The sequence below is a fragment of the Pelophylax lessonae genome, assembly GCF_965119305.1.
Source record: "Pelophylax lessonae genome assembly, chromosome: 3".
Taxonomy (NCBI): domain Eukaryota; kingdom Metazoa; phylum Chordata; class Amphibia; order Anura; family Ranidae; genus Pelophylax; species Pelophylax lessonae.
In genome coordinates, this window is record NC_138770.1 from 135662934 (window position 1) to 135684258 (window position 21325).

General features: G+C 41.1%; 1 protein-coding gene across 1 annotated transcript in view; it reads left to right on the top strand.

Moving 5' to 3' along the window:
• The window catches only part of NBAS (NBAS subunit of NRZ tethering complex), a 1303215-nt gene that overhangs the window by 99512 nt on the left and 1182378 nt on the right, over window positions 1–21325 (top strand). Inside the window, exons 10-11 of the mRNA XM_082252487.1 lie at window positions 4166–4304; window positions 15131–15199. Of these exons, the coding sequence (XP_082108613.1) occupies window positions 4166–4304; window positions 15131–15199 (208 nt within the window). The remainder of the gene's footprint in view (window positions 1–4165; window positions 4305–15130; window positions 15200–21325) is intronic.

The window sequence follows — 21325 nt, forward strand, 5'->3', positions numbered from 1 at the left end:
TGTTGGGCACTGGTAGGCTGCACTGTTGGGCACTGGTAGGCTGCACTGTTGGGCACTGGTAGGCTGCACTGTTGGGCACTGGTAGGCTGCACTGTTAGGCACTGATAATGCGGCACTTATGGGCACTGATAAGGCAGCAGTGATGGGTGGCACTGATGGGAACTAATAGGTGGCACTGAGGGTTGGCATTGATGGGCAATGATAGGCACTGGTAGGGGACACTTATGATGGGGCACTGATAGGTGGCGCTGGTGGGCACTGGTAGGTGGCACTAGTGGGCACTGACAGGTGGCATTGGTAGGTGACACTGGTGGGCACTGGTAAGTGGCACTGGTGGCACAAATTATCTCTCTCTCCTCTTCGGGGCCGATGTCCCTCTGACAGCAGCCGGCGATCGTTGTTTTTTTCGCCTCACACTGACAGTGTGTGGAGAAAAAAACAGCTGATCGCCGGTTGCGGCTTACTTTACATGATTAGCTGTCATTGGCTGACAGCTGATCATGTGGTAAGGGGGCGGAATCGCCCCCGATCTGTGATCAGGCGAGTCTCACCCGGTTGCGCTCTGCAGGGAGCGTGCAGGCCGCTCATTGCCGAGAGGAGGTCAATGCACGTCCTCCCGGCAATTCAGGTCCCCGCTGTAGCCGTCATTCGGCTATAGCGCGGATGTCAAGTTGTTAACCTGGATTTGTCACTAAGCCTTTGAGAAAATTAAGGAGGGGGGACATGGCAAAATCTTAAAAACAGAGTTAAAGCATAACTCGTAGTGCAGAAACTACTTTTGGGAATCGGTGCGGTGCCTAAATGTCGGCGTTGCACCGATTTCGGACGGTGCCATTAACAGCAATAGGCTAATCGGCCCGATCTGAACGTGGGCGTAGACGTTCTTTCCTATTGGGAGTGTCTTACCAAAAATTACATTTTTGTTGCAGCGGATGCTAAAAATCTGACTTGTATCTTAGGTAGACCTCTGAGAAAATCAGTGAGCCAATCAAACAAGCAGGAAACTATGTTTCTGGGTGCGTTCTGTATACATTCTGTGTACAGAACACCTCCAGGTAGCCATATTGCATTGCATTTTCAGAAAATTACAGAGATGCAGATTGAAAAGGAAAGGAAATGTTTCATAACATTCAATTACTATATGACTTGTGTCGCAATTGTATATTCTAAATTAGTTTTTATATTTGCTATTTTTTCCCATGAAAGTGGAGTCACCCTTAAAAGTTGTGGTCTTTTTGAAATAATGATGCAGGGATCAAGGTTATCCCTAGGTGCACAGAAGAATGTTTACTTGATAATATACCACCAATAATGAGGTTCAAACCAAACTATAGATGTCTAGAGATGCAATGTTATCATGGAGACTGCAAAGTGATGTTACTCTGGTACCTGTGCACTGACCTGTGGGCATTATTGACATTAAAGTGGAACTTCACTCAAAAAGTTAATTCCCTCTAGTTCGCTCCCTTCCCCCAGCCTTTAAAGCGGAGTTCCAACCAAAAGTAGAACTTCCGCTCATTTGCTCCCCCCCCCCCCCCTCTGGGCACATTTGGCACATTTCAGGGGGGAGGGGGGAACGGGTACCTGTTTTTCACAGGTACCCTTCCCCACTTCCTGGAGACAGCGCTGTTGCACTGTTCCTCGGATGTTTGGCCCCCTCCTCCTTCCCCGCCGCTGAGCCAATCTGAATGGCGTTGATGTCCCAATATTTATGGACCTGACTGTAAGCGTCCTAATATTAAAAGTCAGCAGCTACAGTATGTGTAGCTGCTGACTTTTAATTTTTGGAGAGGAGGCTGGAACACCTCTTTAACTAAGTTAGTTTTTATTTTTTGGGTGGGGGGGGGGTACTCATTTTTCTTGCAACCCTTTTCCACTCCCACAATCTTTGCCTATGTGTGGATGATATCCCTTTCGCTGCCCCTCCCCTCCTACATCACACGCAGGATCACTCTGCAGGACCATTCACAAAGCACCATGCGAGTTTGTGCATGCACAGTGGGGAGCTGGCTGTGATTTCTCAGGAAGCCACAGTCCGCTCCTGTATCCAAGATGCTGGGGATCTACAGTGATAAAAAGAACAGGCTGCGAGAAGACTTCGCTGTACCCTGGGCACTGGTAAGTACTTGATTTTTAAAAGTCAACAAATATAGTATTTGCAGCTGTTGACTTAAAGGGTAAGTAAACTGGAGGAAAAAAAATAGCAAATAAAGAAAAAAATAATATAGCGTATACAATTGTAACACAAGTCTTATTGTAATTAAATGTTATTAAAAAATACCTTTCCTTTTTCAATCTGCAGCCGCTGTCATTTTCTGAAAATGCAATATGACGACCTGGAGTTGTTCCATACACAGAATGTACACACCCCAGAAACATAATTTCCTGCTTGTGTGATTGGCTCTCCAATTTTTCCATAAGTCTTCTTAACCACTTTACCACTAGAGCATTTTGCTGTCTTACGTCTGGGCCACTTTTTTCGGCGCTGTGCGAATTTAACTGACAATTGCGCGGTCATGCAACGCCGTACCCAAACGAAATTTACGTCCTTTTTTTCCCACAAACAGAGCTTTCTTTTGGTGATATTTGATCACCTGTGCGATTTTTACTTTTTGCGCTATAAACAAAAAAAGAGCGTTTATTTTGAAAAAATAACAATATTTTTAACATTTTTTTTATATGAAATTCCCCCCAAAAAAGATGTAAAAACCAATTTTTTTTAAATTTTTGGCCAATTTGTTTTCTGCTACATATGTTTGGTAAAAAAAATCGCAATAAGCGTATTTTGATTGGTTTGCGCAAAAGTTATTGCGTTTACTAATTATGGGAAAGATTTCTGTCATTTTTGGTGTTTTTTTTTTTAACGCGTAATGGCGGCGATCTGCAATTTTTTTTTTTTTTTTGCGGGACTGCGACATTGCGGCGGACAGATCGGACCCTTGACTGACATTTTTGACACTTTTGGGGGTACCAGTGACATTACTGCAGTAATCAGTGCTATATATATGCACTGTTACTGTAAAAATGACACTGGCAGGGAAGGGGTTAATTTTATTGGAGAGGGAGGGGTTAATGTATGCCTGGTGCTTACTAACGTGTGGGGGGGGAGGTGACTGAGTGAGCCAGGGACAGATCGGATGTCCAGCTATGCTGAACACTCCGATCTGTCACTCCCTGTCACTTAGGAGATCCGCCCGCTTTGTTTACACAGGCGGGCGGATCTCCAAACTGGATTCCCCCGACGATCGGGGCAGAGCAGCGATGATCGTCGCTGCTCCTCCCCTGGCCCGACTCCCGCTGTGAATGAAAACAGCGGGAGCGCGCCTCCGGCGGCGCGCGAGCGCCGCCTACAGGGGGAGGAGTCTGGCGACGTAGGTCTACGTCGTCAGACGATAACGAGCCACTTTGCCGCAGTAGTACTCCGGTACACAGTGGTAAAGTGGTTAAGATACAACTCAGATTTCTGGCATGATCTGTAACAAAAATTTCATTTTTGGTGAGATACTCCCAATAGGAACACATCTAAAGGGATGCAGGCCCAGTAGATTTCCTCAGTGCTCTGCTAGTGCTACAGCTGATTAAAAATTATGATCCCACTCCCATTAGACCCACTAAGCACAGGGGGGAGGAGGAAAAAACAATGGTTTCTTCAGAATAACAAAAGGAAGAAATCTGCAACAGAAGCTGTTATAATCATTGCAATGTACAGATATCACCCAAAGGGGAATGTTTTTTCTCAACAAAAGTGGAGTTACACTTTAAAAAAAAAATGGAGTGGATAAGACAATATTTCTTGCCCACATCAGTCTTCAAGTTCTCCTATTCATTCTCTTTCTGCACTGGTAAACCCCAGCCGGTCTCCATTAACATTAAAAATTAGCTGTAAAAACACTGATACACAGCGTTAGATTTACCAAAACTGGAGCACTCAGAATCTGTTGCAGCTGTGCTTAGTAGCCAATCCGCATCTAACTTCATCTTGTTCAATTAAGCTTTGACAATAAAACCTGGAAGCTGATTGGTTTCTATGCAGCTGCACCAGATTTTGCACGCTCCAGTTTTAGTAAATAAACCCCCCAGGGTTCAAAATGGCTGCCTCAACAGGCTGCAGTTGAGAGATATACCTTTGTATAATAAGAATGTGTTTCATTTTTTTTATTTTTAGGCTTTTGTTAGTCGGAGGCAGCGAGACAAATGAAGATGGAGTGTCTGTAGCAACGCAGAGTGGGCTGACAGCCTGGAGAGTGCTCTCTGGTTCCCCCCACTACAAACAGGTCACTAATTATGAGGATGATGTGGGCACAGTAAGTAATTAGAAAATCTGTGTGTGCATTTTACTATTCATTTTCAGCTCTTAATTATTTATCAGAGCATCTTTAATGTCCTTATTTAAATTTTCAGCAGTTTAACATGTTTACAGTGAATTAAAAAATCATCAGTTGCGCTGATCATGTATTCCAGGATGGTAACTGGTGTTCATTCAGCTTTTCCAACACAGTAGAAAGAACCACTCTATCAGGAACATTTTTTTTTTTACCAATTTTTTTATTCTTTTCACTGAATCCTTGTACAGTAAAGGGAATTTTTGTTTTACATAAATTGCATGTCCACATCTGTTGGCTTCCCTTTTGTGTCATAGGACTTAGATTTGGGGTTTTACAGAATTAGATCAAATTTATATTTATGGAAAAATTTAATAAAGATGTGCTGATTAGAAGGTGGATTGCTGCACTTAAAAAATCCTGAACGGTGGAATAGAACTAGTGAAAAAGTGGTATAGTGCTCTATCCTAAACCATGTATAATTTACATAGATAATGTTCAAAAGCTGTGAATCCATACAACCACATACTGGATGTGATCTATATACATGCAAACACAAATAAATTAATGTGAAAAAGCATTTTGGTACATTGTGTCAACTTGAAAATAAACATGGCTATTGAACAATGAGATAAAGAAAAGAAGAAAAAGTCCAGTCACTTGTGTAGAAAAAAAGGTTTCACTGCCAGAGAAAAAGAGCACATCACCCCACCTGATCCCCTCTCTAAGGCTGTGGGGCCCTCCGGATCCCATCCATAAATCGATGCACTGACAGCGGTCCTGGAGTCCTTTGTGACCCAGGTGGAGGTGGTTTTTGGGCGGCGGGCTTGCAGAAAGCGCCCACGCCTTCCCCTGCCTCATCTATCGCCTCAGATCCTGATCATAGCCATTCGGGTCCTTCTCTGGGGGTTCCAAGCGGATTTGGTCTGGCGAGTCAAGATTGGGCTTCTCCAGACCTGCGGACAAAGCCGCATCTGGGGTGGGGGGACATCTTCGCTTGTTCCCTGACCCTTTTGACTCCCCTGGTACAAGACAAGTGGGTCCCAGGAGGTCATTCGTTCCTGACTACAAGATCGAGTTTTGTTCTTACCCTCCGGTAAGGTTCTTCCTTCCAACGTGAGACTGTGCCCGGATTGCTTACAGGCTCTTTTTGGGGAGGTGCAAGACCTTTTACCTTAAAGGGTGATGTTCTTGGTTCCGACTCCGGAACGCTTTCAGGGGTTTTATTCAAACCTGTTTACAGTTACCAGGGGGGAAGGGAATGTGCATCCAATTCTGAACCTCAAAGCGCTGAACTGCTTTGTGCGGGTGCGACAAAAAGGATGCTTTCCTTCACATTCCAATGCATATCAGTCTGCAGCGATTCCTCCGTTTTCCCGTTGGAGAGAAGTATTATAAGTTTCTGGCATTACCCTTTGGTCTCGCCTCTGCTCCTTGGGTTTTCACGAAAGTATTGGCCCCCGTGCTAGCATTGTTACGCCAATGGGGTATTGCGGTACTGGGCTACTTGGATGACCTCCTTCTGCGAGCAGAGTCTCCTACTGCTCTGGAGGAAAACCTGGAAATCACCATACAAGCTTGAGGGAGTTAATAAAGGAGGGTTGGGACTTGAATGAGGAGCAATGCAAACAATGGGCCAAAAGTGATGAGTATATAATAAAAATAGCAAAGTTTTATTGCGGCTGCCACAGCATGTAATGCATGAAATACATATTGTCAATGGAACCGCATTAGATAAGAATCGCCATAAGGATGAGTAGGACACATATAAAGATGCCAGAAGGCGTATAGTAGGTGGCCATATCTACGCATCTACATATACTCTTTTACTCTGTTATTTCACCTCCAGAATCCTTGTTGCCCTGTCCATTCTGCCGTCCTAAAGAAGTGAAGCGAGGTAAAATGGCGCTGCCTGTTTAAAAGTGTATATATACTTTTATGGAAGGGGTTAAAATAATGTGCAGTAAAATGCTAATGTGCAATTATATGCAAAACACTATAAATAAACCTATATTGGGCAGACTAGATGGGCCAAATGGTTCTTATCTGCCGACACATTCTATGTTTCTATATAAAAGTATCCAAGCATTATTTTTGAAAAAATAAAAATATACACATAAATTGTGAACATAAAGTGATATGTGCAATCAATAAAGATGACCGTTTAACTTCTTTATGCACGCACCTGATGACGTCAGCTGTGACGAAACGCGTCGTGCGTGGTTACGTCATTTCCGCCCCACTGGAACACAGATCCGGTCGCTGGTTGGCATAGCGTCCTGGAAGCAGCAGCCAACGAGGGATTCGCGGCCCCTACTGCTTCTTATGCTTGTTTTGCCACGTTTAAATGTGAGTACTATTCTTGATTTTATGCTTAATAAAGAAGTTAAACGGTACATCACTATATGAGGTCTTCCTTTTTACATACTACCTCGGGATATCTCCTTACACTTGAGAGAGGAATATTATGGTGATCTAGTGTATTGGAAGCATCTGACCCCGCTGAGAGGAGACACCCAAGGATATCTTTACCCAAGAGCCCACTATTAGGATCCGTAGGAAAGAGGCTATTACCCTAAAGTTTATTACCCCTGTAGGGGTATATATCTCTGGTGAGTGCGGGATATATTGGAGGGGTGCATGTTTTTCTTCACCCTACACTTACCACCCGGATCACCCTTCGAATATCACTCATCAATAATATTGAAGCACTATTGTTTTGTGAAACACTTTTTTGCAAGCACTTTATGGACTGATTTTGGACTTTTTTGATTTAATATATATATATATTTAATATTTTTGGTGTTTTCACTGGATAACTTGCACTGCCACTTTGTTTATTGTCATCTTTATTGATTGCACATATCACTTTATGTTCACAATTTATGTGTATATTTTAATTTTTTCCAAAATAATGCTTGGATACTTTTTTATATAGGTTTATTTATAGTGTTTTGCATATAATTGCACATTAGCATTTTACTGCACATTATTTTAACCCCTTCCATAAAAGTATATATACACTTTTAAACAGGCAGCGCCATTTTACCTCGCTTCACTTCTTTATTGCACAATATAGCCCATTGGACTATATTTTGGGGTAGGCTGCAGCCTAGCTTACATCCATAAGCGCAGAATTTTTATCTCTTTTACATTCTGCCGTCCTACTCATCCTTATGGCGATTCTTATCAAATGCGGTTCCTGCATACGTTTGTACCTTGGGTTTAACCCCCTCAGTTCCCACCATGGATGTTTTGACAGTCCCTGGCCACCAGCTCTCGTATACCTTCATATGCCACTTTCAAGGTAAACTATTAGAGAAGACCATTTTACTGTTGGCGGGGACATTTCCTTCCCCCCCCTCCGGTTTCATTATTTGATACACAGATTGAATTTTTTTTACACTTTGTTTATTACTATTCTTATGATGTATATTTATTCTAGACACCCTTTTGTGCATCCGCTCCTGACGAAGTAGCTTGGTCTACGAAATGCGTCGAGCAATATGATGCCATTACTGTGCTGAATATACCTACCTCATTTTTTGTACTACATTTATTTTTCACGACTTACCTATTTTTTCAAACATCAATATTGTAATGCATTTATTTGTATCACCATATTCCATGTTGGTTTATGACTGTTGGTGATGTTATGTTTTTTCCATTATGTTATTCCATTGACAATATGTATTTCATGCATTACATGCTGTGGCAGCCGCAATAAACTTTGCTATTTTTATTATATACTCATCACTTTTGGCCCATTTTTTGCAATGCTCCTCATTCAAAGTCCCAACCCTCCTTTATGTCTCATTGAACCAGGGATGGAGACAATTTATATGTCTCAATCAAAGTCCCAAACCCTCCTCTTTTTGAGCTTGAGTGAATTTGACTGGATTCTGAATCCTGGCAGCTACGGAGTCGTTTTAGGAAATTAGACTCACTATTTGTGCTCACGGATGGGCCTCGGAAAGGGTTGTCCACTTCCTCTATGACTTTTTACAGATGGATCAGGCGATGGTTTAGACTTATTCCATCAAGGGTCAGGTTGCTCCTTTTTCCTGTCAAGGCACATTCTACTCGGGTGCTCAGTGCCTCCTGGGCTTCCCGTGCTTTTTTTTGTGCGGGGAGCTGTCCCTGCTGGGATAACACTATGATTATTGCTAGCGGCTATAGTCGCTGGCAATAATTGCATGTAACAATTTGAAATGCTGGCTATACCATAGTAAGTCGATGGGTCGACTTGGGTACTGTCAGAATGTTTATACTGTTATGATAAACAGTGTCTATTTATGCAAATAAGCAAGGATCTATAAGTAAGGAGATTGTCAACTTATTTCCATAAATCAACGAATCAACTAAAACTCGGATCGTTTATTGGCGCTAACCTGAAGAAAAGAGGAATACAATTTTGTGCAAAAAATATATAAAATAAAATCAGTGCAGAATAATGTCAAAATTCTAACTGGTAATAAACACAAAATGCGGAACAAAATTCAATAATATGTATCACACAGGTAATGTGAGAAATGCAATCAAAGGATATTATTACAGAATATCAATGTAACCAAAACCCATAACTTCTGGAAATAGTTTCTCATGAGCTCACAAAATATGGAAACAAAATTTGACAGATTTGACACGTGACCTCTCAGCCAACAGATGTTCACAACACAATGTTTAAAAAAAAAGTGCATGTTCAAAAATTGTTACACCATGCACCAAGACTTGCTAGCAGTCAAGATAGATTTTGGTAAAATAAACTTCTATTAAGCTAATTTATTTTAATAATACATCACAACTGCACCATTTACTATGGGCTGAAATCAGCCTCAAGGTCCCAAGATAAAAAAAATAGACCAGTCATACTGCAGTTAGAATGATCTAAATTCAAATCTTGATGCTATAAGGATAATAATGGTTTAGTCAGATGTATATGGCAAGCAAATTGCCTATAGAAAATATAGAAATGTATACTTTACCAAAAACTTCTATGTCTGTTGTCTGGGATGTCACTGTTGAATAGCCTGCCTCAGCTTCAAATGTCTCCCATCAGTGTCAGAACCTCATCCGAGCATCCTACTTCCTTCCTGATCTTTCCAATCCTCCTCCTCTGACTTAGACTAAACTTTTTATCCTATGGGAATGTGGGTGTGGATTTTGTACTCCACATGAAAATACAACAGATAGGGCTCGTCCTCTATATGGCTCTTTCTTGCCATTATCAATAGGGGGCACTGTTTATCTGTATAACAATTTGGGGAAAATGGTTTAATTCAACTATTTTCTCAAAGATAACCTTCTGACCTAAGCCTTGGAGAAAAACTTAAATCTTATGGATGTTAATCCCCCCCCCCCCCATGTCACTTATATATTTTACCTGTATAGGATTTGGAACCACTGCAATTAACATTCCTTGAAAGTGAGGTAACTTAAAGCGGAGTTCCGGCCACATACACATTTTTTTAGCTAAAAATACCCCCCTAATTCTAAGCTAACCCCAATTACTCTAACACTAACCCCACATTACAGTAGTGTACAGTAAATGAATATAGATAAAATCTTACCTTTAAAGTTGAAGAGCGTGGGCATCTGAAGCCGCTGTGTCCCCCGCTGTGTCCTCCTTCCTGGTTTCAACTACCCAGAATGCCGATCGCAATCTCGCGCATGCGCTGTAGATTGCGATCGGCAATCAGAGTAGCGGCCGGCCATTCCCATTGCATCCTGAGATTGACGCTCATCTCCCAGGACGCAATTCAAAGGAGGAAGTGACGTCGGGTGCCACGGCCTCATAAGGAGGAAGAGGAAGGAAGGTAAGTTAATTTTCATTAAAAACAAGGTAAGTGAAACAAAAAAAAATAACTATCCAATTCTTTTTCAGGTTTTTTTTACTCTACCTGTTGCTGCTAATTTTGTTTATAGGGTGGTGTATACCAATTAGTTCTTTATGGATAAAAAGACAATGGTAGAAATATCACTCTATTCTATATATTTGAAGCTTATACCTATTATATCCATAATAATACACCTATAATTCAAGGAATACCTCCCCCAAATATATAATAAATATCGGTTGAATATTATAAAAGTAAATATATATAAAACGTTCCTAGAACTTATTAAATTAAGTAGGCCTATGTTTATGCTTCATATATAACAATGACATAATAATATTGTTGCTAATACAATTACTACAAATAATAATGTTTCCTCAAGCAGATTTTTAAAGGAGCCCTAAAAAAAATGAAACACTCTGATCTCTTGTTCATTGTTGAAATCCAGACAAGAATGACATCACTCTCATTATAACCCAGCCTGGCACCATGGCTAGTCCTTATCTTGTTGTGTTGTCTGGGCCCCTTTAATTTATTGGCTTGAGAAGGCCTTTGCTAAGACTCTAAGATTTTCTGTAAGAATCTTTACCCAAGGACAATGAACTTACATTCACCCCATGACAAAATGGCTGCCAGGCTGCCCAGTATAACAATATGTATAAAATAATGTGTATGGGCCCTATATGATTCCTTTTTAGCCCCAGTAGTTCTGACAGTACAATCAGCCTACCCTTACATGGTTTGAATCTCGCCCGATCCCTATTGAACTGGCTGAGATTTAAACCATCTGTGGTTGGTTTTAGAAACCTGCCTGCTTCAAGGCCTAGTTAGTAGCTGCTAAAACCCTTTATTCAATCCAACTTCCAGAACGTTTCAAATTGCTGTCTTGTTATATATCCATACAGAAATTGGGTAATTTTTAAACACTGGTATTGTACTTGAATTCTACATTTCCCTAAAACCCTCCGAAAACTAAAAAAAGAAATCAGCTGAAGGGCTGCCTCTGTTAGCCAATCAGGTGTTATAAGATCTGAATAGTGGTGTCACATTCTAGCTATATAGTATTGCAGGGGTGTATAGTTTCAGTGTCTGGAAAAAATGCATATATTTCATCAGGTAGTTTAGTTTTTGCTTTGCAGCTGTATAGTGAGTTGTTTGATAGTGTACTTTAAAATATGTCTAAGTATATATTTTTTTGAATGAAGTATGGAATGTTTTTTAATCTTTTTATTCTACCGTATTTACCGGCGTATAAGACGACTGGGCGTATAAGACGACCCCCCAACTTTTCCAGTTAAAATATAGAGTATGCATAAAACAGTGCAAGTGGATTAAACTTTTCCAAATTCACTCTAAAGCTGAAATGAAGTATAAAACAATAAATCCATGGGAGCTGCCATGCTCCACAACCCCCCTCCTTGCATCCCAGTCCCCTCCACAGTACCCCTCCTTGTATCCCAATCCCCTCCACAGTCACCTTCCTTGTATCCCAGTCTCTTCTACAGTTGTCCCCCCTTACTTGCACATTACTCCCTTTCACAGTCCCCTTTACAGCCCCCCCTTACCTTACACAGCAGATAGAGGATGCAGCATGTCCGAGCAAAAGGCAGGAAGTGTCCAACTTTCCATTTAACAGGCAGATTGGTTGCTAGGACCGCCCCTAGCAACAACAAATCACAGGCTTTTTAACTTAGACAGTGGTGGAGGTAGGGGCGGGGAGCCTGGATGGGAGTTCTGTCAGCTTAGGCAGTCTGTGTGGCAGCATAGCTGAAGTGCTCTCACTCCCCCACCGCATATTCTCCAGTTCGGCTCCAGCATCCGCCGTATAAGACGATACCCGGCGTATAAGACGACCCCCGACTTTTGAGAAGATTTTCCGGTGTTAAAAAGTCGTCTTATACGCCGGAAAATACGGTACGTGTCCTATTTGGGAGATTTCGCTTCACTCATTGTCCTGTATACACAACAGAAATTGGTTATAAAAGAATATGCTGCCTAAATATGTACCACATCTCATATTTATATTATTAAAAACCTCCCTGGTGGGGGGAAGTAAAGAGGGGACTTTACTGGTACCACAGGAAGACACACATACAATTGGTATCAAAAAGTTTCAAGAGTAGTTTAGTTTTGTAACACGCCAACAGATGGCAGCACAAGGCTTCGCACACAGTCACAGGGTGGCCTGGCCTTCCTAAATCAGTGTGCCAAAAGATATTGTCCTGTGTACATCAGAAGCTGTGCATTTTGTGCTATTCTGACCATGTACCACATCTGCTATTTCATAATTTCCTCATGAACAGCAAGGTAGAACAAAGAAACTTGAAATTCTGTCTGAAATTGGGAAAATCTGGCACAGAGACGTTTGTCATGATTCGGCAAGTTTACAGCGATTCTGTAATGAGTTGAAGATCCAGCTTAAAGCTTGCTCTTTTAACACCATTGCGGAGTTCCAGCACGGATCGCAGAAGGAGCTTGACACGCTTCGAAAAGCAGACTTGCAGGACACATTCCAGAAGTGGCAGGAACACTGGGTCACTGTTTTGCTGTGCAAGGGGACTATTTTAAAGGTGATAGTTTGTAAATGTAGATAAATTAAGTACTTTCTTGTGAACAGAGCTAGTCTTGAAACTTTTTGATACTACCTCATAATTAAAATACAAATCACTTTTTCCAAAATATAAAAAACATAAAGTTAAATTTGGGGATCATATATTACCCCTCGGTACAATTTCTTCTTCCAATAAACAAGGAGTGTTTAGAGCCATTTGCATATATCTTCATAACAAGCACATGTTTCGCCAAATTGCTTCCTCTGAACCCTTCATATGCTTGTAGGAAGAGCAACCTGGCTAGAGAAACATACATCAGATATAACATACCAAGATCTTTCCTGTTCTTTTGAGGGCATGTAAGTGCATTGACACCTGTGATTTATCAGTTGTACAAAGATCTTGGTATGTCATATCTGTATGTTTCTCTAGCTAGGTTGCTCTTCTTTGAAGTATATGGAGGGTCCTGAAGAAGGGATTTTGTGCTTGTTATGAAGATATATGCAAACAGCTCTAAATACTCCTTTTTTATTGGAAAAAGTAATTGTACTTTGGGGCAATATATGATCCCCTTTTTTAACTGCTTGCCGACCGCCGCAAGTAGATTTACTGCGGCGGTCAGCCCCTGCCAGGCAGAGTGACGTTAATTAACGTCACTAGCCTGGGAGGGTCTGGGGAGCGAGCGCGCGCCCGCGCGGTCACGCACCCCCCCGCGCGTGTGACCAGCGGACCCGATGTCCGCCGGCCACTCGGCGATCGTCGGGGGAAGAGGGAGAATGTCAGGCAGCTTGTGTAAACAAGCTGCCTGTCATTCTCCTCGCTGTAAAGACACTGATTACACGGATCTAGTATGTAGATCCGTTGATCAGTGTCCTTACAGCTAGAGCCACAGCCAATCACAGTAAGAATCAGGCCCCTAGGGACACACACAGCCCCTCCCTCCCAAATAAAGTTAACCCCTTCACTGCCAGTGTATTTTTACAGTAACAGTGCATATGTATAGCACTGATTACTGTAGTAATGTCACTGGTAACCCCAAAAGTGTCAAAAATGTCAGTCAAGGGTCCGATCTGTCCGCCGCAATGTCGCAGTACCGCAAAAAAAATCGCAGATCGCCGCCATTACGCGTTAAAAAAAAAACAACAAAAATGACAAAAATCTTTCCCTTTGTTAGTAAACTTTTGCGCAAACCAATCAAAATACGCTTTTTGCGATTTTTTTTTTTACCAAACATAGGTAGGATAAAACAAATTGGCCAAAAATGTTAAAAAATTTTGATTTTTAAATTTTTTTTTTGGGGAATTTTATATAAAAAAATGTGAAAAATATTGCTATTTTTGCAAAATTGTCGCTCTTTTTTTGTTTATAGCGCGTGATCAAAAAATCGCACAGGTGATCAAATACCACCAAAAGAAAGCTCTGTTTGTGGGAAAAAAAGGACGTCAAATTCGTTTAGGTACAGCGTCGCACGACCGCGCAATTGTCCGTTAAAGTCACGCAGTGCCGAATCGCAAAATACCCCCTGGTCTTTTAGCAGGAAAATCCTCCGGGGCTTAAGTGGTTAATTTTTAGGTTTTTTTTTATTTATTTTGTAAATAAAGCTATTTTTATTTTAATTATGTATGTCTTCCAATAATACCAGTAAAGTCCTCTCTTTATTTCCTCCATTGGGGAATTTTTCTATGGACAACAGAAAATGAGAGGAAATCTCTCCAAAGGAAGGGAGAAAAATGCTCTTACACAGTTGTCATCAAAACAAGTCTCTTCATCGTAAGATTTTCTCTTTTCCTGTTCTGGTTACAGCTTAAAATTTCGGGTTTGCCCCCACTTTTGGTCCCACTGACTGAGGTCAACAGGATGGAGAGTGTCACAGAGAATAGAGAGAGTAAATCTCATCAGCAGGGACACAGCCTGAAAAAAAGGCTGGAAGGGGTTAGAACCTTTTATGACTCAATCCAAAGATAGAAATATAAACATTTTGGCTTTAGACGCAGTTTGTCACATTTATTCCCTGAGCTGAGACTGCTGGCTCTCCAGAGAATTTACATTTTGATATGCAATTGTACATCTCAACCAACAATTACACAAAAATCCACTTCCTAAGTCACTTTCTTGTAATTTATATTAATTTAATTAAAAGCAGGGAAAAGATAAATAAAAGCTTTTTCATACCAAGGCCCGTGTGGCCCCCCCATGTTCTCGCCTTGCACAGTAGTTCTAAATTAATTTCTGGATTGCCTAAAGGGGCTTAAAGTGTGTCCTGGGAAATGTAATAATTTAAGTGGTTGTATTTTATCCTCTTCCTCCTTTTGTGATCCTCCCCCCACCTTCTGGGAGGTTTTTTTTTCCTATGGAAATGAAGATTTTTGCCTATAATTTGGGTTGTTGGTGTAACGCATGGCTTGATCTCATTTTCTAGGCGCTGAAGAGAAAAGGATTGTGGAGGATTATTAAGGCACGATTATCTAGCAGACACGGAACTGAACAGGTAAGTAGAGGGATTACCGTCATTAATTTAGTTACAGCAGGCAGAGCTCAGTTTTGATTGAGAGCCACTGCTGTGGAGAGGGAAAAGAAATCGGAGCAGACCAAAGTGATTACTTTTATTCCTGCAATCTGCCGCAGCTTTTGTATTTATTTAACATAATTAAAAATTATGTAAAGGAGAATTTCAGGCCAAAATATATTTATTTAGATCTTGAACTTAATAATAATCAATATGAAATGTAAAAAGTGACTAGCTTCCCAACGCGCTTTTCTTTTCTCTTAATACTATGTATGTAAAGTGTGTAAAACGTTAACAATATAAATTATACGTCAGCAATTGAAATAACAATCATAATCTGCAAAATCAAAAGATAAGTGATAATAAAACTATGCATATCTTAAAAAAGAATCCACTCTGAAACAAAATAATGTGCTCAGTGCAAAATATGTTTTGACAGTTTCCTATTACTCCTTTGCATCTTCCACCAAACTCTTAAAGTGTTCACCATGGTAAACACCCTAACCTAAGGGATAAGCACTCATCAGATGGTGTTGACCACTCTTCTCTAAGTTGTTCAAAATTCACAATAGTGTTTTTCATAAGCTCAAAAAAGGCTAGAAAAAAAAAACGCTGAATGAAGAATGCTGATAATAGCTTTTAGGAGCATTAGCATTTTATTAGCATTTTTTCAGTACATGAAGGAAAAAAAAAAAGCTCAAAAAAGTTTTTAGGAGCATTGGTTTTTTTTTTTCTGCTAGAAAAATGCTCCAAAAAAAAAAAAAAAAATTCTGCTCCTAAACCCTGAAGCTCAAGAAAATGCTAATAGACTATAGTAGTGTGCATGGACACATAGATGAACACTATTTAGCTTCTAGGAGCAGAAAAAATGCTAGTGTGCATGGAGTCTTTAGCTGGATCTCCTCTGTCCTTTTTCCATTGTCCCCCTCCAATCTCCTTCTTTTAGTAGGAACTCAGGGAAAAAAAATCAGAGATGAGGTTTACATAGCGTAAAACTTTATGAAAAATCAGTATGAAAAGAACTCGCATTTTATGATATGCACAGATTAGTTTGCACTTATATTTGGTTATTGCAGATTATGATTGTTATAATTTCAATTGTTTGATGATTTAGACCAGTGTCACCAAGTGGTCCCGCACCCAAGGGTTACTAAGAGCACCCCTTAGGCGACCACTCCCAGGGGGCACAGACAAGGTAGACCAGACCGCTCCAGTCAGGAGGTAATGGGCTCTTCTAGCTTTCCCGGGGAATTACTCCTGTGCCCCAACTCCCTCATGGGCGCCCGGTTTCTGTTCCAGCCGGTACTAACCTTCCAAGCCCCCATCACTCCAGTAGGTTTGCATAGCCACCACCCAACCGTGATCAGGTCAGATGATAGCACAGCGCCCCCACTGAATCACTGATAAGAACAGATACTACACTTGATCTTAGCCAAAAGGCCGAGAAGCGGCCATCTTTTAAACCACTCCTTTTAGACCCACTCATCACAGAAGCACAGTGGAACAAACAGTGATTTCTTCAGAATAACTAAAGGTAGGAATCTGCAACAAAAGTTGTTAGAATCGTTGCAATATATATAGATCAACCAGAGTGGAATGTTTTTTTTCTTAACAAAAGTGGAGTTACGTGTTAAACATCCTCTTTCTTTTGCTTGTTCTGACTGTGGATTTCTCTTCCCCCCTCCTGAGCCCCTTTGTCTGGCCACTCCCTGGAGAAACACAGCAGTACCTAGGCTATCTGTCCATTGGGGCAACCTAGCCCACAGGAATTCTGACCACATCCTATTTATCACCTTTTTTGCAGTGACCTACTGTATACCATCTGAGGGATCTTGATTAAGTATCTGGGACAACTTTTTAAGGATTAGCCCCATTTAAAAGGAAGGATCTCTTTATATTAAGTAGCAAATCAGGGAGCCTAGTTGTATGAATGTTTCAGTCCTCAACTATTTAGTTTCAATAATTTTTATTATTCAGTAATAACAACACGCGGTAAGCCGCATGGAACAGCTGAGTAGTCACATAAAAGCATACATTCACAATGTGCAATGAACATAGGAACTGACCGGCAATGACTCAAGTCAACAGTATAAACATATAATCGAATGCAGGACCGAGGGACCTCCACTCCCCGGGCACCCCAAAGGGATGAAACTGTGCTCGGGGGGGGCTCTCTATAATGCAAAAGGAAACCATATATAAACATTATGCAGTTAGTTCCAGGGGGTTTAGTCCCAGCTACTATACCAAAGGGGAAGGGAGGGGAAGGGAACACACACCAGGAGGGGAAGAAACACATAGGGTGGGAGGAAGAATGAGGGCAATGCAGAGGGTAGCTAGACAGTAAATCCATCGTAAGTAGCATGAAGATACACAATAAGTAACATCAGATAACGACAGTACATTTGCGATGCGATAACCAAGCATCCCATTTCCTGTTGAAGGAGTGTACATTTGAGTGAGTGCGCGCTAGAATAAGTTCTAGTTCGCACTGTTAGTTTGATGTAAGGATGGTATCACTCAGCATGGAGGAGTCAGTTGATTTTGCAAAGCCGTAATTGTTAGCTTGGCTGCCAGAAGGAGGTGCACTATTATAGATCTGTACTTGGGTAAAAGGGTGTGAATATTAAGATTGAGCAGAGTAAGGATAGGTTCGGGAGGCACGGATTGGGCACAAATGTCCGAAATCAGAAAAAATATTTGGTTCCAAAAGTCCTCAACTATTTAAATGCTTTAACAATTAAAGACTTTGGGGTATCTGTTTTTAAAGAAAGTTTGTGCAAATTATACTCGGTATATTTTTGGATAAATTGGGCAATCTAAAATCCCATGTTGCTTTTTTTTTTTTTTTAGAAATGATGTAGTCACTGTGAATTAGAATGGTGATGTTAATGCAATTTTTACAGTTTATGGAGTAAAAACTATTTCCTTGAAATCTGTAATAAATCATTAAATTTATATTTAAACAAAAAGAGTTTAGGTACCTGAATCTCAATTGGTATTTGCCTCTAGCAGCATCCTGTAAAGCAGCACTTAGACTGGCAGAGGGTGGGCAACAGCCCAAATGTGGTCTTTTGCTTGCCTTTATCCAGCCCTTGGGGCAACTTGCCATCCACTAACACCAGTGATGGGGCACCATTTCTCCCACAGACACCAATAATGGGGCACCATTCCCCCCACTGATACCAACAATAGGGCACTATTCCTTCCAGTAAAACTAATGATGAGGAACGGTTTACTTTTACTTACACCTGGGCATTAACTAATCCCATTGGCCACAGTCTGCCCCCTCCTCAAGGGCAGTAAACTTGCCTTTTCTTCAGAGAGTTTGGAGACCCCTGGGCTAGAGCATTAGCGTGCACTTGGCTAACAAGGAACACGAGTGAGAATGCAGAGGGAGTAGAGATGCTCTCAACTGTCTCCTGCTACTCCTTTACTGTCCAGTCAGCATGCTGGGTGTTGAATGAAAATCTGCAGTCTGGTGAGTGTAACCCCATAGGGGGTCACGAGTGAGATCACGGGGGGCTGTCACAGCGCGGGAGTGTTCTCCCTGGACTTGTTTGCAATCACGCTTGTTTTGAAGCACTTCTAATGAACTTTATGCCACTGAGCACCATTGTATGGACTATATATTGATTTGAAAATCACATACACTTTACGGAAGAGGACAACCCACACATGGGGTTTCTGTGTTTTTTGCGCTTTTTGTATTTTCCTGTGTAGCATTCACTGATACACGATTTTGCACATTATTTTTTTCAAAGCACATGGCACCCAGTCACTTTTGTAATTTAGCACTGGTATAGAGCATACTGAATTTATTTGTATTTTTAAAGTATTTATTACACTAGCACTTTCTGTATAGTCAAAAATGTATTTTTGTACACATGCGCAAGCAATTACTATTGCACTTGGATTTAATATCAAGGTTTATTTTTACACATATTTATATACTAGCAGCGCCAACACCCACCCTTATCCATTAACCTTTATTCAGACGCCACCTTGGGTGGTTAGTAGTAGTAGTGAGGGCAGCAGCTAGATTTCTTGCTCTTTACAGATCTATACTGCGGGAATGAAATACACCAATTTTTCATCTTTGGGTGTTGAATCATATCAGCACTTTTTCCTTATTGATAAAGAAATTGTGGTATCATTCTCCTGTATAAATCTTGCAGCTAAATTAATGGAAATGCAAATCCTTTGCAGGTAAAATTGTTCCTGGATATTTATTTCATATGTGCATTTAGATGTTTGCCTGGAGTTAAGCTTTAAACAGAATTTGCCAATTTAAAATAGGAGCATAGTGACCAGATGCAGCTTGATCCCACTTTTGAGTGTAGGATTGTCTTGGGAGGAGGTGTTCTAGTCTGATCCTGCTGAATAAATATACCTGATTATGCAGAGTTGGTTGTATGATGGTAAGAGTGCTGTCATATTACTGTCATGTTGGTGCATTCAGCTTCGGAAACATCATACAGCCAGCTGTAGTTGAAGTCAGCCCCTTGTGCTATATTCAACCACAGATCGTACTGAGATGTAGTACTTATTTCACAGATTACAATAAACAGGTTCTATTTAGGTAGTTAGCATAATTATATGAAGGAGAAGCGTAGGGTATGGACGTTGTCAGCAATGAAGGTTTTCGTTTTTGTAATTTTTGGAAGGAACTGTCTTGTTCTGCATTTTATTTTTGACTGTTATCATGGTAACGGCGCAAGGATCATTTGTGTGACTGTTTTTGTGACAAGCTAAACTATCATTAAGCTTAGAACACAATAATTACATTAAAAGCCTAAGAATCCAGGAAAGCAAATTATCATTTGTCTCTATGGCCGAAGTTTAGTAGTGTGAGCCAAAGAGGTGTGTGAAAAGGAATTTCAAGTGGAAGTAAACCCTCCAATCTTTTTCAGCCAAGGAAGCTGCCATCTTGGCCTCTGTTTAACCTGCAACTTCCATTATGCTACATATGTGATCAGTTATGACACCAGCCATTGGATGATTTGAAAGCTTGGTTGCGAGCACAACCAATGGGAGTATTGCATTCCCTGCACATGTCGGAAATGTAACTGTAGTGTTACATGGATGAGTTTACTTCTGCTTTAAGATAGGTTGCTGTGAGCTGGATCATGATCCAAAGGGACCCTAAGGCTGCTTTCTCACTTTTTTGCTGCATTTTTACCATGCTAAAAACACAAGAAAAAAAATGCGATCCTTTTAAATCTTATAGAACACGTCACGCTACTGCACTGCGGGTGAGTTTTGAAAAATCCTGCATGTTGCATCTTTGGTGCAGTTTTCAAAAACCGCACCAAAAATGCAGGTCCCTAATGAAATCGACAGAAAATTAGCCCAAAAAAGTTTGAGTCACATGTCCACGTTTCACAGGTGCATGCTGGGTAAAAAAACTCAAAAGACACATCGTAAACACACTAAAAAAATGAAACAAAAATGTCTCTGAAATGTATGAGTTTTTAAACGAAGCAGTGTTTAAGCAGCTTACTACAGTGCAATGAGTGGACCACCCATTTTTCTGCAGAATAACCAAGAACCTATTGCTGTAATATTACTGTCAGGATTATTTCCAGGATTTGTAAGGAGGACACCTCTTGTATGTTTACACAGATGCGTAACTAGAGCCTTCAGCCTTCTGTTGGTCCTGGGGATCCTGCCCCCTAACCCTCTCTCCCCCCCCCCCCTCCAAACACAAATCCTCTCTCCCCTTCTAGTACAAATCTATATCTTCTAACTGTACCGGTTTTGGAGTGACATTGCAAATATTTTAACAAAATCCTGGTGTCCTGTGAATCCAGGCTAAGTTCAGGAGGCCAATGCCAGAACAAGTTCTGGCACTTGGCTCAACTAACTTGCCTGGCAGGGGTGCGTTAGTGCATCTCTTGCAGGGTGGCCGGGGTCAAAGGTGCTGCAAATGTCCCCTCTGTGGCAGGCTGCATCTCTTTGATGTGGAGGAGGGGAATATGTGCTGGGGGGTGCTTTGGGCTGAGAGATGACTTGTCCTAGAAGGTGGGGTGGAGGTGGGTTGTTCACATAAATCCTCTACCCCTTCTAGTACAAATCCCGATCTTCCAACTGGTCTGAGTTTTGGAG